The sequence below is a fragment of the Typha latifolia genome, chromosome 12, assembly GCF_019914945.1.
Source record: "Typha latifolia isolate L0001 chromosome 12, TyphaL0001v2, whole genome shotgun sequence".
Classification (NCBI taxonomy): Eukaryota; Viridiplantae; Streptophyta; class Magnoliopsida; order Poales; family Typhaceae; genus Typha; species Typha latifolia.
In genome coordinates this window covers 4602992-4621570 of record NC_133097.1, presented here as the reverse complement: position 1 = coordinate 4621570, position 18579 = coordinate 4602992, and the positions used below count along the sequence as shown (strand labels likewise).

The following is an 18579-nucleotide window of genomic DNA, read 5'->3' as shown; positions in this document are numbered from 1 at the left end:
GTAAATCATATACTGGATAATATGAATTAGAAAGAACATCATGTCATGAATGAGTATATGAATGTTTCTCAATAATACATAAATAAAAAATAGATAATATGTCATGACTAATAAATTATATAATCCTCGACAATGAATAAATAAATCTCCATGTTATACTATCATCATAACTCTCTCTCGAATATGACACATGATGCATGCCGACCATGACGATACTATGATATCAAATGCAACCATATATGATATATATTAGCTACTCAATAATTAAGTAATCAAATGATAATAAAATCATATGCATTTCTCAATATCTCATTCATCAATGTCAACATTCGGTACCGGTCTCAAACATTATGTCTGAAGGCTCAAAGCATACTCTACCATACGTAAGGAATATCTCAAATATAACCATATCCTACCATCCTCTAAGGGTATCAACATTCATCTAGACTGGGCACCCTTCTAGCTGATAGAAATCTCGTGAGGATAACTCACCACATATGCCATAGTGAACGCTATGTATCCGAATGTCTGCTGCGCACACAGACTAACGACCTCGGACGTAAGGCCACATGATCGCGACTATGTTGAGCGATCAATCATTCACCAAGCGAGTCTTAACCCTTGCGCCCACTCGGGTATCATCACGCTTTCTATCAACTATCCTATCAATCACATTTTTCTTCTAAATGACAGATCATGTGCATATATCTAGTATAATAACAAGTCAATGCATAATAGGAATTTAAGTGGAATAGAAATCAAGAGAAAAATAATGCAATATAGTCTCCGATCATGTAGTCAACACATGCATACTCATACTAATCTATTACATGCATACTCGTGCTACAGATCAACTAGACATAATATTATAACAATATAATTATCTTTCATCATCCCTATTTATCATCATCATACTTATATCTAAGATCAGCCTAATTAGATGCATGATAAAAATATGCTCAACTGTAATCATTTTTAGATAAAGTCATATAATCATGCTCGAGGCCAAAACATGCAAGTACATAATTAATAATATATCCTAATTTGAGAAAGACGTCTAAGGGATAAGACTACTCACACTCTGATCAGAAGACTCAATACGCGTATCCCTCACGTCCATCGATCAATCATTACAAATCACTAGCAATATCCACGGGATCTCAAATAAGGGGGTTGGGATTTGAAAATAATTAAGTAATATAAAGTTAGTTATTTATCCAATTAAGATCCGTTTGTGTAACATATGATGATTTATTAGGTTTAGAATTTCTTCTTTTGTTTTTATTAAATAATTTGATTTACATCGTATGTTCAATTATAATAATATTAATAATTGTAGATTTATTTATAAAACCATTGTTTGCTAATTATATATTAAGTATATAATAGTCAATCTCTTTTGATAAAAAAAATCGTAAAAGTGCTACATGTACAATGATATAATTTAAAATACATGTACACATATTATATAATTATACTTTAATTATTTTGTCACAGCTACTCTTACTAAACAAATTAAGAGTTGCATATAAAATAATCTTTACTTAATCATGTAATATAAACATTAAGTAAGCCTACTATTTTATTACATGCATAATAATGTATAATAACTTGTACATCTATACATATATATACATCTAATTATAAAGACATGTATTAATCTAATAAAAATACATGAAGTTATAAGTATATTTATGCATAAATATCTATAATTATAATCAATTGAAATTACACCAATTACACTTATCTAATAACCATGTTAATAAATATATATTCTTAAAAATTTAAATATCTAAAAAATCTAATTTAGATTAACTAAATAACATAAGTAATTTAGACAGTTTTATTACCAAAGAAGAGAAGGTAAAACGAAGAGAGGAAGAAGAAGACGAAGAAGAAGAAGAGAAGGGAAGGGAAGGGAGGGAGGCTCGGCTAGGTTGCAGCGGTGGCGGCGAAGACGGCGACGGCGACGGTGGCAAGCCAGCGTCGGTAAGAGGGGAGAGAGAGAGAGTACGAGAGAGTGAGAGAGAGGGAGCACGAGAGTCTTAGAGAGAGAGAGAGAGAGCTATAGAGAGAGAGGCGGTGAAGGGGTGTGGCGGCGACGACGAGAAGCCGTCTATGAGAAGGAGAGAAAGAGAGAGGTGCTAGAGAGAGAGAGGGGGTGCGGCGGCGACGATGGCGACGGCGAGAAGGAGAGAAAGAGAGAAAGAGAGAAAGAGAGAGGTGCTAAAGAGAGAGAGAGAGGAGGGTGCGGCGACGACGACGGCGATGGCGAGAAGGAGAGAAGGAGAGAGAGAGATGTGCTAGAGGGGGAGAGAGAGAGAGGAGGGTAAGAGGGAGAGTGAGAGAGAGTAAGCGTGAGTTAGAGAGAGAGAGCTATATAGAGAGAGAGGCGGTGGAGGAGGTAAGGCGGCAGCTGCGGCAGCGCCGGGCCCATTGCAGCCAACGGGCCTGGTAGTGGACGCACGTGGCACCCTCAATGTGCGCCCACTATTTGCATGGCAGGAGCTCTTGCCATGCAACACTAAAACTTCTTTTTTTTATTTCTTTCCTTTTGTCTCTTTTTTTTCTTTATATAACTTATTATACATTTTTATTATTATTATTATTATTATTTATTTTTCTAGGTTATTACATTATTATTATTATTATTATTTATTTTTTCTGGGTTATTACAATTATCTAGTGGTTGGCATGCATCATTATTGATGTGACTAGTATCATTGGATCGTGATTGTTATACATTATATATTGTTATATTCGGAGATGTTATATTATAATTTCATCATGAGATATATTCTTGGTTGAGGATATAATATGCTCATTCATGAGAATTGACTTCATTCATATATATGTTATTAATGATACATATATATATGCTCATACATGATATCATGCTGTTTTCTAATTCATATTATCCAGTATATGATTTACTCTCTGTTTGGCATCACTGATTCGAGGTAAGATCTATTCACTAAGTCTTTTGCTTATAACTATCTCTATTTTTTTCTAACACTCCAGATATTATGATACGTGATAGCAACTTGAGATATCTTAATGAGATATTTTAGAGCAAAGATGAGCTGAGATATAGACGTGAAGTGGTATAGAAGATAATTTAACCAGATATTGAGTTGTATCATTGTTTGTTATATTTATACTTTATGGTATTAGACGATGATTTATATAGTAGATGTTAGATTATAGTGCATTCGTGTATTGGTTGTTTAGTTCATATGCTAACAGATTTATTTGATTGATAATATGATTTATTTGGTGTTGGATTACGTGAGTATGAATATGTTAGCAGGTATTATTTGATGATGTCACGATTATATGTGCACATGAGTGTATCTGTGCGTGACAGGCCTCACCCGTCCTGTCGCGTGCGCCGTGCTCTATTTTTTCGGTGGTTTGAAGCCCCACTGTTGCATTAGAGTCCGGTTAGAGTTGCTTTAATTGTTTTAGGATTTTTTTTCTTCTAAATTAATGGTTAAAGTTAATTAACCAAATTTGAATTGGACTAAACAAATAGAATTTTGAATTGTTAATCCAATTTGTAAATAGGAATGTTATGTAAAATTTCAAATAAAACCCTATTTTTAATTTATAAATATTTAAGTTACATCAGATGATTTTTTAATTAATAGCTCGTATTTTTATCTATTTGTGATATACACATATCGTATTTTTATCATTTATGGTGGACGAGGGTTAGTTGAGTAAATGGATTAATGATTAGTAGAAAATTGAAGTTATCATTCTTAATTTGTAAATATTGAAGGTAACCCAAAGGAAACTTTTTATTTAATAGCCCGTCTTTTTATCTATTTGTAGTATACATATTGCATTTTCAATATTTATAATTCACACCCTCATATTTTATCAAATATTTATAAAAAACACTTTATTGTTAGGTCCCGAATGTTATATGCAAATTATATACAAAATGATCCAAGTTAGTCAAAATACTATTAAAATGTTATATAATTAATAAACTTATAATCTTATTAAATATTTACAGAAAACACTTTCTTATAATTAATAAACTTCAATTTAAACTTAAATTTTCCAATAAAAATAATTTAATTTAAAATATCGAGTTGAATTTCAAATATTCCAAATTATGTATAAAATTTTCGAAATTCTACTGTTATTAAGGAAAAGAACATAATGATTTAGTTTACTAGTTAATCAAGTTACGCATGTAAATTGTCTGATATACCCCTTAATTTATGTAGAAACCATTGTCATGTCCCTGCGAAAGGACCTGACCTAGTGACCAATTTTGACCCTTTAAAACCCTAAACAAAACCCTCTTCGTTTTCCTACTCCTCTCTCTCCCTCCCTCCTCAATGGACCCTGACTTCCGATTCGAAGGGGCGAGCTCCGATGAAGAGGCCACGGCGGCGATAGCAAAGAGGGAAACACAGTCCCCCTGGGAGTTCTCTTCCTACTCGGAGTCCGTTAACGACGAGCATGCGCGGAGGAAGACCACCTCCGTCGACGCCAAGATCTCCAGAGTTCTAGAGGAGTGTCCTATCTCTCTTCCTAATCCCGACGACGACGAATACGATGAGGAAGAGGAGGAGGACGACGACGAAGTTTTACCCACCGCAAAAGAAAGCAATTCCATCTCAATCCGTCCGGTAAGCTATCTAATGGTGTTCTATGGGTTTGTGAGCAGTGAAAGTAACATACTTGTACCAGGAAAAAACCAGGGTATTCAAGATCTCCTCCCTCATACTTAAACTGGAATTTCTTCTTAATTGCTTAGCACATTATATAGCTTCTTATGCAGAAGTACACATGCTCGTAGACTTTGCTCAGAGGAAGGAAAAGCCTTCAAAGACAAAAAAAATGATGACTATCTGTATACATTTTCCTTGTTTGGGCCTTTAAGAAATTCGGTAGCTCATAAATTGATATTTGCATAATTCCCTAAAGAATACTGATCAATTGATAAGCAAGCTGAGGAAGCCGGAGAGCACTAGATGGTGTGAGGCCCATGTGTTATCTCCCTTTTCTTCTTAATCGGTCTCTAAGAAGGACACACTTAACTTGTGCCTTATTTAGAAAACGTGACTACTGAGTTATTGGTTAGTATGCCACTAGTACACTGGTAAACGAATGGCACGCCTCTAAATATGCTTCTATACATATTTTGGGTTATAATATATTAAAATCTACACTAGGATCTTTTATTTTTTAGACAAAGTTATAAAACATATAGCAATAATTAGATATATACTTGATTCAACACATGCATTAATTGGCACGCACCCATATCACTTGGCACTCAATATGTGTCGGCGATACCACACCCATATTGCTTGGCATGCACTGATACTCCCCTCGGGGTCAGCACGCTTCAACACCACACGACAAGTGCGACCAGAATTTACAACAAGGCAAGGCAGCTATTTCTTATCTTAATTCAATTAATTTGTTTGAATTTACAAAATTTAACTGAAATTATACTAAAATTAACCAACATGGGAAGTTTGGCGTTCTTACCTTGGCTAGAAGTTTGTCTTATAAAATGTCATTTCGTCCATTGAACATCAATATGAATAAACTCTCTTTAATGCTTCAGATCATCGTACTTATAACTCTATACTACCACATCAAACTTGTTCACTAGCCAAACTTATTTCTCGAAATGGCTTTGAGTGATTAGAGACTTAGAGTTCTGGACAAACATGCAAATATAGGAATCAACTTAGTATAAATTTTAGCTGCTCCGAAAAGATTCAATTAGTCATTTAGTTGATAGCTAGGATGGCTTATAGTTGTCGTTGTAGATTAAAGTCCTGACATCCTTTGTTAGCTTTGTTCTTTCTCTATAAAATGTCATTTTGTACACTAGGATCTTTTATCCTTAGACAATGTTATAAAACATATAGCAATAGTTAGATATATACTTGATTCAACACATACACTAATTGGCACGCACCCATATTGCTTGGGACTCAATATGTGTCGGCGATACCACACCCATATTGCTTGGCATGCACTGATACTCCCCTCGGCACAGCTCAGCACACTTCAACACTACTAGACAAGTGGCGACCAGAATTTACAACAAGGCAAGGCAACCCTTTCTTATCGTAATTCAATTAGTTTGTTTGAATTTACAAAATTTAACTGAAATTATACTAAAATTAACCAACAGGGGAAGTCTGGCATTCTTACCTTGGCTAGAAGTTTGTCTTATAAAATGTCATTTCGTCCATTGAACATCAATATGAATAAACTCTCTTTAATGCTTCGAATCATCATACTTATTACTCTATTTTACCACATCAAACTTGTTCACCAGCCAAACTTATTTCTCGAAATGGCTTTGAGTGATTAGAGTTCTAGACAAACATGCAAATAGAAGAATTAACTTCGTATAAATGTTAGCTACTCTGAAAGGATCCAATTAGTTGATAGTTAGGATGACTTATAGTTCTTGTTGTAAATGAAAAACCTGACATCCTTTGAAAGTGCAACTTAGCTTTATTTGTTCTCTATTTTCTGATTCTTCAGTAAGGTTAGTCTTTTTTATTTGCATAAGGAAGTAATTCTTCCTAAGTCAAACTTCTTAGTCCTTCCTTACAATGGCCTTCATCTCCATTTTTAGCAAACGACTCCTCCTAATTGCTAAATTTTCTGTCTTAAATTCTCAACTAATGACTTGCATTAATGGAAGTCTTGAAACTATATGTCCTACTCCTATGAAGATTACCTTTGGTGTTGCCACATCACTACTTCAAGATCATTTCTTTATTATTATCTGAAGCTTTCAATTGGTCAGTAGTGTGGTCAATTTGCACAAGAACTGAGTTAACAGTAAAAAGGTATCACTTGTATATTTCAAATGGCAATCAGTTACCATGACAAGACAAAAAAATGGTGAATAAGATAAGAATAAATGTGAACAGACGAATGAGGAAAGAAGTATTGGAAGAAGAATTATTAAGTCAATCAGTCATTCTATCTTCTTCATAAAGAATTTTATGGAAATACATGGAGTAGAACCTTACCTTGATAAATTTGGCCAACTTAACCCATGATTGATTGAACAAGGAAAGGAATTGATGAACTGAAATGTGAATCGTTGTTAGGTTTGCTGATACATGTAACTTAGTGAGTTTGTTTGCATTTCATCCAATGCCTATGCATCTCCTAGTTTTCTCCTTTTGGAATTGTTGAATTGGGCTCCTTTTAACTTTTGTTTCTTATTTATTTAATTATTGTATTTTTAACATGCTGCCAATAAACATTGTGATAGCTGAGAAACTTTAGATCTTCTTGGTTAGATTATTATCCACAGCTGTATATCGTGGCAGTAATAAATCAGTTATGAGGAGAGCTAAAGAAAAAGATGGACCTGTCATACCTTGATATTTCTGATATTGAGTAACATGGGATTATTTGGAAGCTCTAATAAGATAACTGGACAGACTGGCAGGTGATGAAATTACAAGTATCACAATTATCATGAGGTCTAATAGGAAAGTAGTATGGTTGATAAGGCTGTTCCATTGTGATTCGGTTATTATTATTGGATATTGTTATTCAATGGAAAAGGAATGATGCATGAAGTGAATACTTGCTAAAATCTCAATCTTACATCTTATATCACTGTTGATGTTGGGACCATGGTATTGTTGGACCTTATAAATGAGTTCCTAGGTACAGCTTAGGTGAATCTGGTTTATGGATGCTAGATGAAAATATGAAATATGCAAAATAAGTGATTGCATTTTACATAGAGCTTAGAAATTGACAGCAGTTTCTATTTTAGTTCTCAGTATTATATCATTATATATAATGAAAGCTGATGCAAAAAGATTAAACAAGATTGCTTTCTGAATTTGGTAGGTGCCTATGTTAGCATATTAGTTGTTTTATTAGATGATGGTTCACAATTTGGTTAGGTTCTTACCTAGAAAAGAAAAACATGAATATATGGATGATATTACCATTTGAGTTTTTCAGATTTAGGTTATGCGGCATTAGATGGGGATGACCATTAGGATCAAGTACTTTGAACCAAGTGCGAAAGGCATGGGGTGCATTGACTTGGTTTGGCGTCGCACTCTATACCATGGCATGTGTCCTGCTGAACTATGCATTGTCCTGAAATTAGCAACTGAGTTTAGATAATGTCTTTATTATATAGTTGGTGCTTATTCCTAGAAGATTTCTTCTTTGGAATTTTAAGAAAGTTTATATAAAAAGGTCTAATTATATTTATTTCTTCCCTATATTATCTATTTGCTGTTTTGTCTTACTTCTTTCTTATACCATCTATCATTGCCAGGAAAGTAATAATTCTAAATGTACTGATGGCAAAAGTAGTGGTGGAGGAGCTTTCTTTTCATCAGCGGAAGGAGCATCATTTCATGCAGATTCATTTTTTGAGCTGAATTTATCTCGTCCATTACTTAGGGCATGTGATGCACTTGGGTACCACAAGCCCACCCCTATTCAGGTCATTCAGCCCTTTATCCTTTTTGGAAATTAATTGTGGGTAAATTAAATTGCATTTCTTTTTTCTCTTCTTTAGGTATGCAAAATCCTCTTCAGCAAAATGGTTAATTTAAATTTAATGTTTTGCAATCATATTATTGAAAGTTTATTTTATCTAAAATAAATGTTTATTTTTTTGAATTAAATTTTGCTATACATGTTTACTTATGCGAATTAACTTCATGGATTATTGTTGGTTGATCTCGACCCAAAACCAATCTAGTGATTGGTATTGGCTAGTTTCGATTGTATCGGTTGGATTAGGGTCGACCATTATTAGCCGTATCAGTCGGTATCAACCAAAACCAATGGAAATGAGTTTTATTAAAGATTCAGATTGGATCTTTAATAAAGACATCAGTAATTGATATCCCTAGTTGCATTCTTTTCAATTTTTTTTAACTTTTACTATTCTATCTATCTCTCACACGGTCTTCTCCCACTCTTATACTTCACTAAGATTATCTAGCGGCTGACTTGGCGGGCTTCTCCAGCTACTTTGCATTTTGGTGAACTTGAGCTTGTTTTTTCTTTTATTTATTTTTTCCATTATTCCTTACTCTCTTTCTCTTCCACCGTTAAATTTTTATTTTCTTACTACCGCGAATCAACAGTGAAGAGAGAGAGAGATGCCTCTTCTCTTTTCATCTCACTTCTAAAGCAATAATTTATGATCATAAAAATCAGTGTATTGAAAGGCGGTTGCGGGTAGGCGCGGAAGGCAGGTGCTAAGACGGTCTAGTAATTTTTAATATACGACAAATAAAAAATAATTATAAATGATACATAATATATATTTATGTAGCTTATATACATTTTTAAAAAGTAATTTATAACCAGAATAACAAATAATCACAAATTAACAATGTGTATATATATAAAGCATGACAATTTATCCCACCATTTTGGGAACCCTTGATGCTTTGAAAAGATAAGTGGGTTCCCGAAGCAGAGAGAGAAAACATGAGAAATGGGTTTTCAAGGCAGAAGGAGACTCTTCTATACATTGGGAACTCACAATGCTTTGAAAAGAGAAGTAGTGAGTTCCCATACCAGAGAGAGAAAGGAGAAATGAGTTCCCAAAGTAGAAAGAGAGAAAAAGAGAAAATTAGGAAAATAGAAGTGAAGAAGAAGATAAGGGAACTCTCTTGTCAGCAAAAGCACAAGGCGGGCTATTAAATGATAAGGTGGCCTGCTAAATGCAAATGATGGCTTGCTCGCCATTAGCAGCCAAACTAGGAGCACTACGGGGTGGCTAACTCGCTGCCCCACCATGGCCGCCTTTAAAAATAGTTATACAAATTAACCGCATACTCAAAATTTATTATGGTTTTGTGTGATTTTTTTATTTTTATTTATTTTTTAAGCTTCATATGAGAATAAATTTTATTTTCTTAAATTTTTAGAAATTTTCTTGCATTTTACATCTTTTTTATAGTTTTAGCATAATTAAAAAATAGTCCTATACTATATATGTTGATGGGTTACTGATACACCATATACGTACTATTTCTTCTTCTTCTTCTCCAGTTTTGCTTCTCTTGTTTTTATTCTTTTTTTCTCTCTTTTGGTCTTGAGAACCCATTTCTCTTTTTCTCTCTACCTTGGGAATCCACAATTTTTCTTTTTAAAGCATTGTGAGTTCCCAATGTAAAGAGGAGTCTCATCTTGCCTTAGGAACCCATTTCTCTTTTTCTCTCTCTATTTCGGGAACCCACTACTTTTCTTTTTAAAGCATTGTGGGTTCCCAATATACCATTATAGAGAGGAGAAATGATGGGATAAGTTGTCATGCTCTCTCTCTCTCTCTATATATATATGTGTATGTGTGTATATATGGAGTGATTGACCAAACTAACCTTGTTTTTAATTTTTTTTAACCAAAAGAGATTGCTCCTCAAACCTATTACCAAAATGAGTCTATTTTACTGTAGCCTTAACTAAAACGCTGAACTTATAAGCGTTTTACGTTTTTATACAACCATTGATCAATTCTATGTGTTTATCTAACGCTAAAATAATGAAATATTCAGCGTTTTATTTGTATGAATTTATTTAAGTTAGTGTTTTCGCAAGTTAAAATTTTACTTTTATATAAAAATGCTCATCTTAGTAGCGTTTTTTTACCCTAGAGGTAAAATGCTTATGAATCTAGCATTTTTATAGGGCTATAATAAAGAGACCCCTTTTGGTAATAAGTTTGAGGGGCAGTCTATATTGGTAAGTAAAGTTTGGAATAGAGCTAGTTTGGTCAAAAACTCTCTATATATGTATATATAGATATATGTACATATATATATACCTTGATAAAAATATATACATATATATATATACACACACATACATATATATATACATATAGTTAATTTGTGATTTTTCGTTGTTATTGTTGTAAATTACTATTAAAATATTTATATATACTATATTAATCATGGATGGCCGTGTCAGCCGGCATGTTAGATGATGGGTGCATGTCGTTCGCCCGCTTGCCGTTCTTGGCCGCTCGCCCGCTCGCCGCACACGCTGCTCTTTGCTCTCGACCGCTCGCTCGCCGTACTCGCCTCTCTCCGCTCACCCACTCATGGCTCTCGGCCGCTTGTTGCCATTCTCGGTCGCTTGCTCGTCGGTCGCTCTTGTTGCTCTTGCTGCTCTCGGTCGCTTGTCATTCTTGTCACTCTCGGCTGCTCATTGCTCGCCCGCTCTTGCCGCTTGTGTCGGGTGCCCTAACTCGAGGAGAAAGAAAGGGTGAAAGATGGGTCGGATCTGGTCGGGTTGACTAAAAGTTTAAGTTGTGGATAGCGGGGAGCGATGAGTGGCCGAGAGCTCCGAGCGGGCGACCGCAAGGTCGGCGGTGGTGGTGGCGAGTGAAGGTTAGTGTTAGTGATGAGCCCATTCTCCTTTATTTTTTTCTCTCCTACTCTTGCGACACGGCCTGGCAAATGCCGCTACACATGCTGTTCCAGCCAGTGGTCGGCACAATCTGTGCTTGTGGCACGATCATCATTGATATTAATATATAATATATATAATCTAGGCGCTAGTTAGTGGAGTGTCCAGCTGTCCCCTGCGGTCGCCTTTCAATATATTGTTGAACTCCCTAGTCTAGCTTTTTACTTGTGCAATCTCTTATATTCCTAAGCATCCTCCTCATGGTTCCTCTTGAACATGTAGAGTAGTAAAGTTGCTCTAATATTTTTTTAAATCTTTATTATACAAGTCATTTTATGAATCCTCAGGAAGCCTACCATAGGTTGCAATCAGTTTATGGATTGCTAATTACAAGTTATAAGATCTACTCAAACTATTGTTATCTTTGTCCTAAGAGTGAAATAAAACTTTGCTTCAAGTACATCATTTGTTTGAGCCTCCATCATATTTTTCTTTATGTTGAAATTCTTATCCAAGCAAGGTTGTAAAACTCAGGATTGGGGTTGGCAGACCAAAAAAATAATCCGATATGTATTAGTCGTATCAGATCAGATTATTTTTTAATTACGTATAATTCTAAAAAATATTAAAAAATGCAGAAAAACTTCAAAATATTTAGGAAAAATTATAAAAAGGTAAGAAAATAATAATTACTCACGTATGAAGCCCTAAAACTAAAAAATATATTAACTTATTCAAAACTTTGATGAATACCGAACTAGCTCTCTTTCTGTTACTAACACCAGGCTTTTTTTTTTAATTTTTATGGTTTTTTCGTTCTTCTCTCCTTTCTATTTCCCCCTATTTTTCATTCCCCGGACTCTTCCTCTCTCTGTTCCTCCCTATCTCCATCTCTTTCTCTCCAGCTCATCCCTTTCTCGCTTCCTCCCTCTTTATTGTTACTGCTGTAGAATAGAGAGAGGGCTAGGCCCTCTTCTTCATCTCTCTTCCTCCTCTCTCGAACAATCCTCCTCTCCTCTCTCCCTCCCTTTTTCTCTCTAACAATCCCTCTCACTCTCCACGCTCTCTCTAGCCTTTCTATCTCACTATCTATGTTATGCAACAATCTTTTTGCTGCAATAATAGAGATGGAGAGAGAGGGAGGAAGAGAGAGGAAGAGGGAGGGAGACACTAGAGAGAGAAAGAGAGATGGGAAGTCAGTAGACGTGATCAAATGGCCCAGCCCACCTGTGCCCGGCTCGGTTTAGGCTTGGCCTGAGCCCGAGCCCGAACTACCCATGGGCGGCACGAGCTAGCACTTTGCTTGCCTGACTCGGCCTGAAAGTCTGCTCGTTTGGCCCGCAAGTAGGCCCGCCCATTCTGCTATAGCATTTACCCGTTCTGCTACAGTAAAAATCAACTAAAATTTTGGTACTGTACCATTTTACATTTTTTTTAAGCACACATTTAAATTTTTTTAATTTATTATTATTTTTTTAAATAGAGGAATAGAAATATTTTTTAAAAAAATGCTAATAGTAAAAAGAATTCTAAAAATAGTTAAAATGTGGGTTGGGCTGGCCCGGCTCGACCGGTTAGCCTGATCTCTCACGGGCCGATAGGCAGTAACAGAGACTATTCTAGCTCGGCCCGGCCCGAGTGATTGGTGGGTCAGGCCATGAACAAATACTTAAGCTCGGTTGGCCCGAAAAGTTTGGCCCGACCTGCTCGATGATCATGTCTAGAAGTCAGAGAGGGAGGGAGAGAGAGAAATGGGAAAAAAAAACCAAAAATAAAGAAAAAACCTTACCTGCGGTTGTGGGAGATTGAGCTTTCCTAATCTTGGTTGGAGGATGTCGTTGAATGTCGAAGCTGCAGGTATTTGCCTCAAGTGGTTGTCGGAGAGAGAGGTTTGAGGTTGGATCCTTCTTATATCGGGCGAGATCGTTGAGACGACCAATCCTAACCTAATACGGATTGGGCATCGGCCATGGATTGAGATCGACTAAATTGATATATAGCCGATCTCGATTCATTTGGGCCAATTGAACTAGGGATTGACCGAAACTTTGATCCTTGTACCTTATTTTGTTGTCACTTGCACCCACTACTTTCTTATGAAGATATTTATTGCTTAGGTTTAATACCCTGCCTTTTAACCTATTTATAGTTTACACCCTCTTATTTTTAATATTTGTAAATCGATCCCTACATTTTATCAAATATGACAAGAACATACCTTATTATTAGATTTGTGAACTAAATTTACCGAAATCCCTAAGTTAAGCTAAGTATACGAAAAAGATTATGAAAATACCTACACCCAAATTATACCCAATCTTACCTAAGCTTTACTAAACTTTATCCAAGCTATATCTAACCTTACCCAAGCTAATTAACTCTCTTTAGTTTGGGTTTTTTTTTTGTCTAAGGAAGAAGAAGCAATCCTGTACCCTGAAAGAAAAAAAGGAGGAGGAAGTAAGGGCATTATAGTCTAAGTTTCTCTCTTTTTGCTTTGGAGTCTCTTGCCCGAGGATGAAGAAACAATCTTGTGCCCTAAAACAAGAAGAAAAAGAAGGAAGGACATTTTAGTTATTTTAGGAAAAAAATATTTCTAGTTATGAAATATTATCTTTTTATGCCATTTGACCGTATGTGTTAGTGCTAACCTAACCTATGATGTTTTCTGCACATATTTGATAAAACGTAGGGCTCGATTGGCATATAAAAGATGGAGGTGTAAACCCCAAATAGGTTAAAAGATATGGTGTTAAATGAAAATTTCTCTATTGTTTAAAATTAAAGGCAAGGATATGATAAATACATATTACACTAAGTCATTCAAAAACCTTTTGCCAATCTGTTTGTTGGTTGTACAATCTCTCTATATTTATCTGTATTATCTATTTTTCTAACATATCACCTATTGTCATTTACTTGTTCTCTGCTTATATAGGCTGCTTGCATACCATTAGCCCTAACGGGACGAGACATATGTGGTAGTGCCATAACAGGTTCTGGAAAGGTAACTATTATGCATATCATTTCTTTTTACTTGATTGTTTATATGACTACCATGTATTTAAACTTTATCTCGCTTCCTTTAATTTTAGACAGCTGCCTTCACTTTACCTGTGCTAGAGCGACTACTTTTCCGTCCCAAGCGAGTCCCTGCAATCAGGGTGCTCATTCTTACTCCAACTAGGGAGTTGGCTGCACAGTAAGTTCTACTGGTGTAATACTTCTTTTTCTGAATATTCTTGCACTTCTAGGCGTTATACTGAGACAGGACCTCTATGTAGTTCTTATTTGTGCTTAATATAAACTATTAAGTGTATTTCAGTGAGGAGTTCAATACCAATTCTTTATTTTCTAGCTTTGTTTGTATTGTATACCTTTGCAGAAATTTTTATATGCTCTGTGCATTACTGGTATTTGCAATCTCAGTTGTAGGTTTTCCTGTTACTGTTTGCTACTTGGGCAGTTTAATTTTCATAGTAGCACTATTAATGAAGCCTAGAAAAGTTTTAAGCAAGAGGGTTTCCAATTTTCCGCACCGCTTGAATCTTTTATGCATGGTTTGAATTTTCATCTGAAACTGAGGTATTTTGCCGAAACATTTTTCATTTCAGCCCTATCCTATCCAAAATTGTCCCTGGGAACTAGCATCCTACCAAAACAATGCGAATAACAATCTTTTTAACGTATGCTTTAAATTCTAAGCTGTATATGATTTGAATCTAACTCAATATCAACCTCATTGCTGAGATTTTATGTGATGAAGATAAATATAATCCAAAACCAATATAACGAAACTAAAACCGAAACCAACCGAAACTGATTGAAATGTTTCATTTTTTAAGCAAGCCGAAACCAAACTGAAACTTCATGCTATGCTTTTATGGATTATTTCCCTATATGATCTCCTTATATTGTCTATTTTTGTATCCTTGTGATATGAGGATATTCAGTTGCTGCATTTTCCTTTGAAGAGAACAGTTGGGGAACACCATGCTTCAAGAAGTTGCCATCTGCAGAGGTTTATAACTGTGCATTTCTTCTTTCACATATCATTATTCAAGAACAAAAGTAAAGTTTTCTGGCTCAGATGACTCCCATCTGCACCTGACTAACTCTTGCTTATCTTATATAAGGGTACTTCTTATCTAATGGCATGGACATTTTCCACTATAAAAGACCAAAAGACTGTTATGTGTTTTTTCTGCTGGTCAAAAGACTGTTATGTGTTTTTTCTGCTGGTCTTTTGCTGATTAGGATCACATATCTTTCCTTGAAAAGCTATCAGTTGTTTTAAGGACTGTGAGGCAAAAGTATCTTCTGAATACTTGTTTTTGTGGGCTTCTCAGTTAGCATGGAAGTGCTAGAATATTAGATCAATTCCCTTATGACATGCTTGAAATGTCACTATGTCAGTTTGTGTTAATTTCCATTTGAATCTGGATGCATAAATAGTAACTCATTAGTATTAACTTTTGTGCTACAACCTGTATGTGATAGTTGGTGTACCAACTCAATCTGCCTGTGCTTTATTATGATATGCTCTTTTCATGCTTTCTGTCTTTTCTACCTGTTACAGATCCCATCTAATCAAGTTCAGCATCTTTTGGATGTATAATGCAGGGTCCACAGTATGATTGAAAAACTTGCTCAATTCACTGATATCAGATGTTGCCTTATAGTTGGCGGGCTTCCAACAAAGGTTCGTTACAGCTTGCTTGTATTTTCCTTCCTGCTATTCTTTTGAAAAAGTACGGATTGAAAATATTACTTTTGAGTTGTCGCAACTTTTCTCTTTTTCTTTTCTGGATTTTCTACAGTTCACTGAAATGTGCACTCTAGTCTTGAGTACTCAGCATGTTTGGACAACAAAATATTGTTTTCTCTATTAAAAAATAAAAATTTGTAATTGCAATCAAGCATTAAATGATCTGTATTCTTGATTTTATCTTTTAACCGTCATATTTATAGGTCTTTTTTGTGTTTATGTGGTCCTCACATAAGAAAATTAAATGCTGTTTCTTTTCTTCTTTAGCTAATATTAGTCCAATTTGTCTTTTTGAATGCTTTTTCTTGAAGATTATCTGGTTAAATGTACCTTATAATGTGGACATTATTACTGTAACAATTTGTCAACATTTTCTTGATGTTATCTAATCACTTGTTTCAGTTTCAGCCTTGCCGATGAATGTATGTTTATATTTCAGTAAATATGAACAATACTCTTGTTGTTTCCCCATTGTTAGTGGTTGCAATGACATGCTTCTTTTTCAGATGCAAGAGACAGCACTAAGATCAATGCCTGATATTGTTGTAGCCACTCCAGGGAGAATAATAGATCATATAAGGAATACACTTTCAGTTGGTCTTGAAGATCTTGCTATCTTGATCTTTGATGAGGCAGATCGCCTTCTGGAATTAGGTTTCAGTGCCGAAATCCATGAACTGGTAATGTTGTTACCTTTTCTGCTGCTAATTTTGCATATGCTAACACCAAACTGCTACTTCTGTATCTTGCTGAACCATGACTCATTTCTTATGTCAGTTTTTCTTATCCTTTCTTATATCTTTTCTAAAGACTACCTATATAATCTTTGCTTTCCTGCATAGATTGTTATTATCAGTGTAACTTCTTGTAAAGATTATGTTAATTTGCTCAACCCTATTCTCCATTTTCGTTCAGTAGAAACCAACTTATAGTAGAGAACAGTAGAACACGATAGGGATGTAGGAACTTTTTCTTTCATTCTCTTCAAGTATCAACAATTAAAAGTGGTTTCACGATTCTTGATATTTATGAGTTTGATAGGTGCACTTTGAGACTCGTGTATAAAAATGAGATGCCTTTAGAGAAATTTGCACGTAGTGCACACTTGATATGTCATGTTTTATGGAAATTGTTGGACTATGATAGATTTTGTTTGTTCATCTGACAAGTAATATTCCGTTGTGCTCCACCATTATAATAACTTCAGTCATGACCTTAAATTATTTCAAAAGGGTTTTCTAAGTATAACTTCAGTCATTACAAAATTATTAATTCAACGGATTTTTCTAATGTAATTGCCACTGACGATGTTTCAAATATCAGAACTGGTACTACTACATTCATTCAAATATCATGTCTTTTTTTTATTTAATTATTACTCTTTTAAAAATGTCAGTGTGTTAGGCCCCAACCACTAGTACACCAGTTGGGGGGTCCTACCAAATGATCAAGAGGCCATGGTGAGAGTGTGCTTGGATGGATATCAACTGATGCAGGATTTGTGAAGTATTTAGCATAAATGCTTTGTGGATTTGGTCTATCTATTACCTATTTTTGGGGGAAGGGGTGAACCTTGTTGTGCGAGCCAAGTATGGGCCTAAGCATCTCTTGAAAGGATGGCTGGCCTCTTGTCCAGCATATGATAGCCTAAGAACTCTTTAATGATCCAAAAAAGAGCTATTTGGTAAGTTTAATCATATGATAGATAAAGCTTAGGAGAGGGTGAAAATAGTTGTGTACCTCAGAATCCAAGTATCTTGATTCGTCTCTATAAGATCAAACACCTATTTAACATTATAAACTTCGAAAAAATTAGATAGTTTGATCATTTGTCATTTGTGATACATCTATAAACTTTAGCAATGACCTATTTGAAACTAGCTGGTGAGTTGACATGGGTATAAAGATAGAGATCTTGAATTTGAATTCCACCAGGTCCATTTATCATTTAGAATACTTTTGAAAAGTGGCCATATAGACTGCCTATGCTCTCGCATATGCAATGGTGGTTGGTCAACTGCCCTGCATATGCATTATGTGGTCCTAATATGTGGTCCGACCGCATATGTGGTTTGCGTATGCATATGTACCTGCATATTGATTGCATATGGGACCTTTTATGCATAAGCACCCTCATATTGACTGCATAGACATATGCACTCTCATATGCTTATGAAAACGCTCTCATAATCGTGAGATATTTATAGCACTTCATAATAATTGTTTATTGATTAATTATGGGCATAACTTATCATACTCGAAAATATTTATTGAGTAAACTATATGACGAGAAAGTAGCATTTTTATGGTTTAGAATATTATGAAAATAATTCTCCATATATTGCTTTGCAACTTTTACCTATTTGTTAACTTGTTATGCTAAGATATTCAATAAACTAGAT

The 18579-nt window shown here is 35.0% G+C and overlaps 1 protein-coding gene across 1 annotated transcript in view; it reads left to right on the top strand.

The window, feature by feature from the left end:
* The first annotated feature begins 4272 nt into the window (after positions 1 to 4272).
* Positions 4273 to 18579, top strand: part of LOC140798774 (DEAD-box ATP-dependent RNA helicase 28) — a 31499-nt gene continuing 17192 nt past the window's right edge. Inside the window, exons 1-6 of the mRNA XM_073152808.1 lie at positions 4273 to 4649; positions 8315 to 8485; positions 14348 to 14416; positions 14505 to 14611; positions 16033 to 16111; positions 16684 to 16857. Coding sequence (XP_073008909.1) covers positions 4356 to 4649; positions 8315 to 8485; positions 14348 to 14416; positions 14505 to 14611; positions 16033 to 16111; positions 16684 to 16857 — 894 coding nt within the window. The 5' untranslated portion in view covers positions 4273 to 4355. The remainder of the gene's footprint in view (positions 4650 to 8314; positions 8486 to 14347; positions 14417 to 14504; positions 14612 to 16032; positions 16112 to 16683; positions 16858 to 18579) is intronic.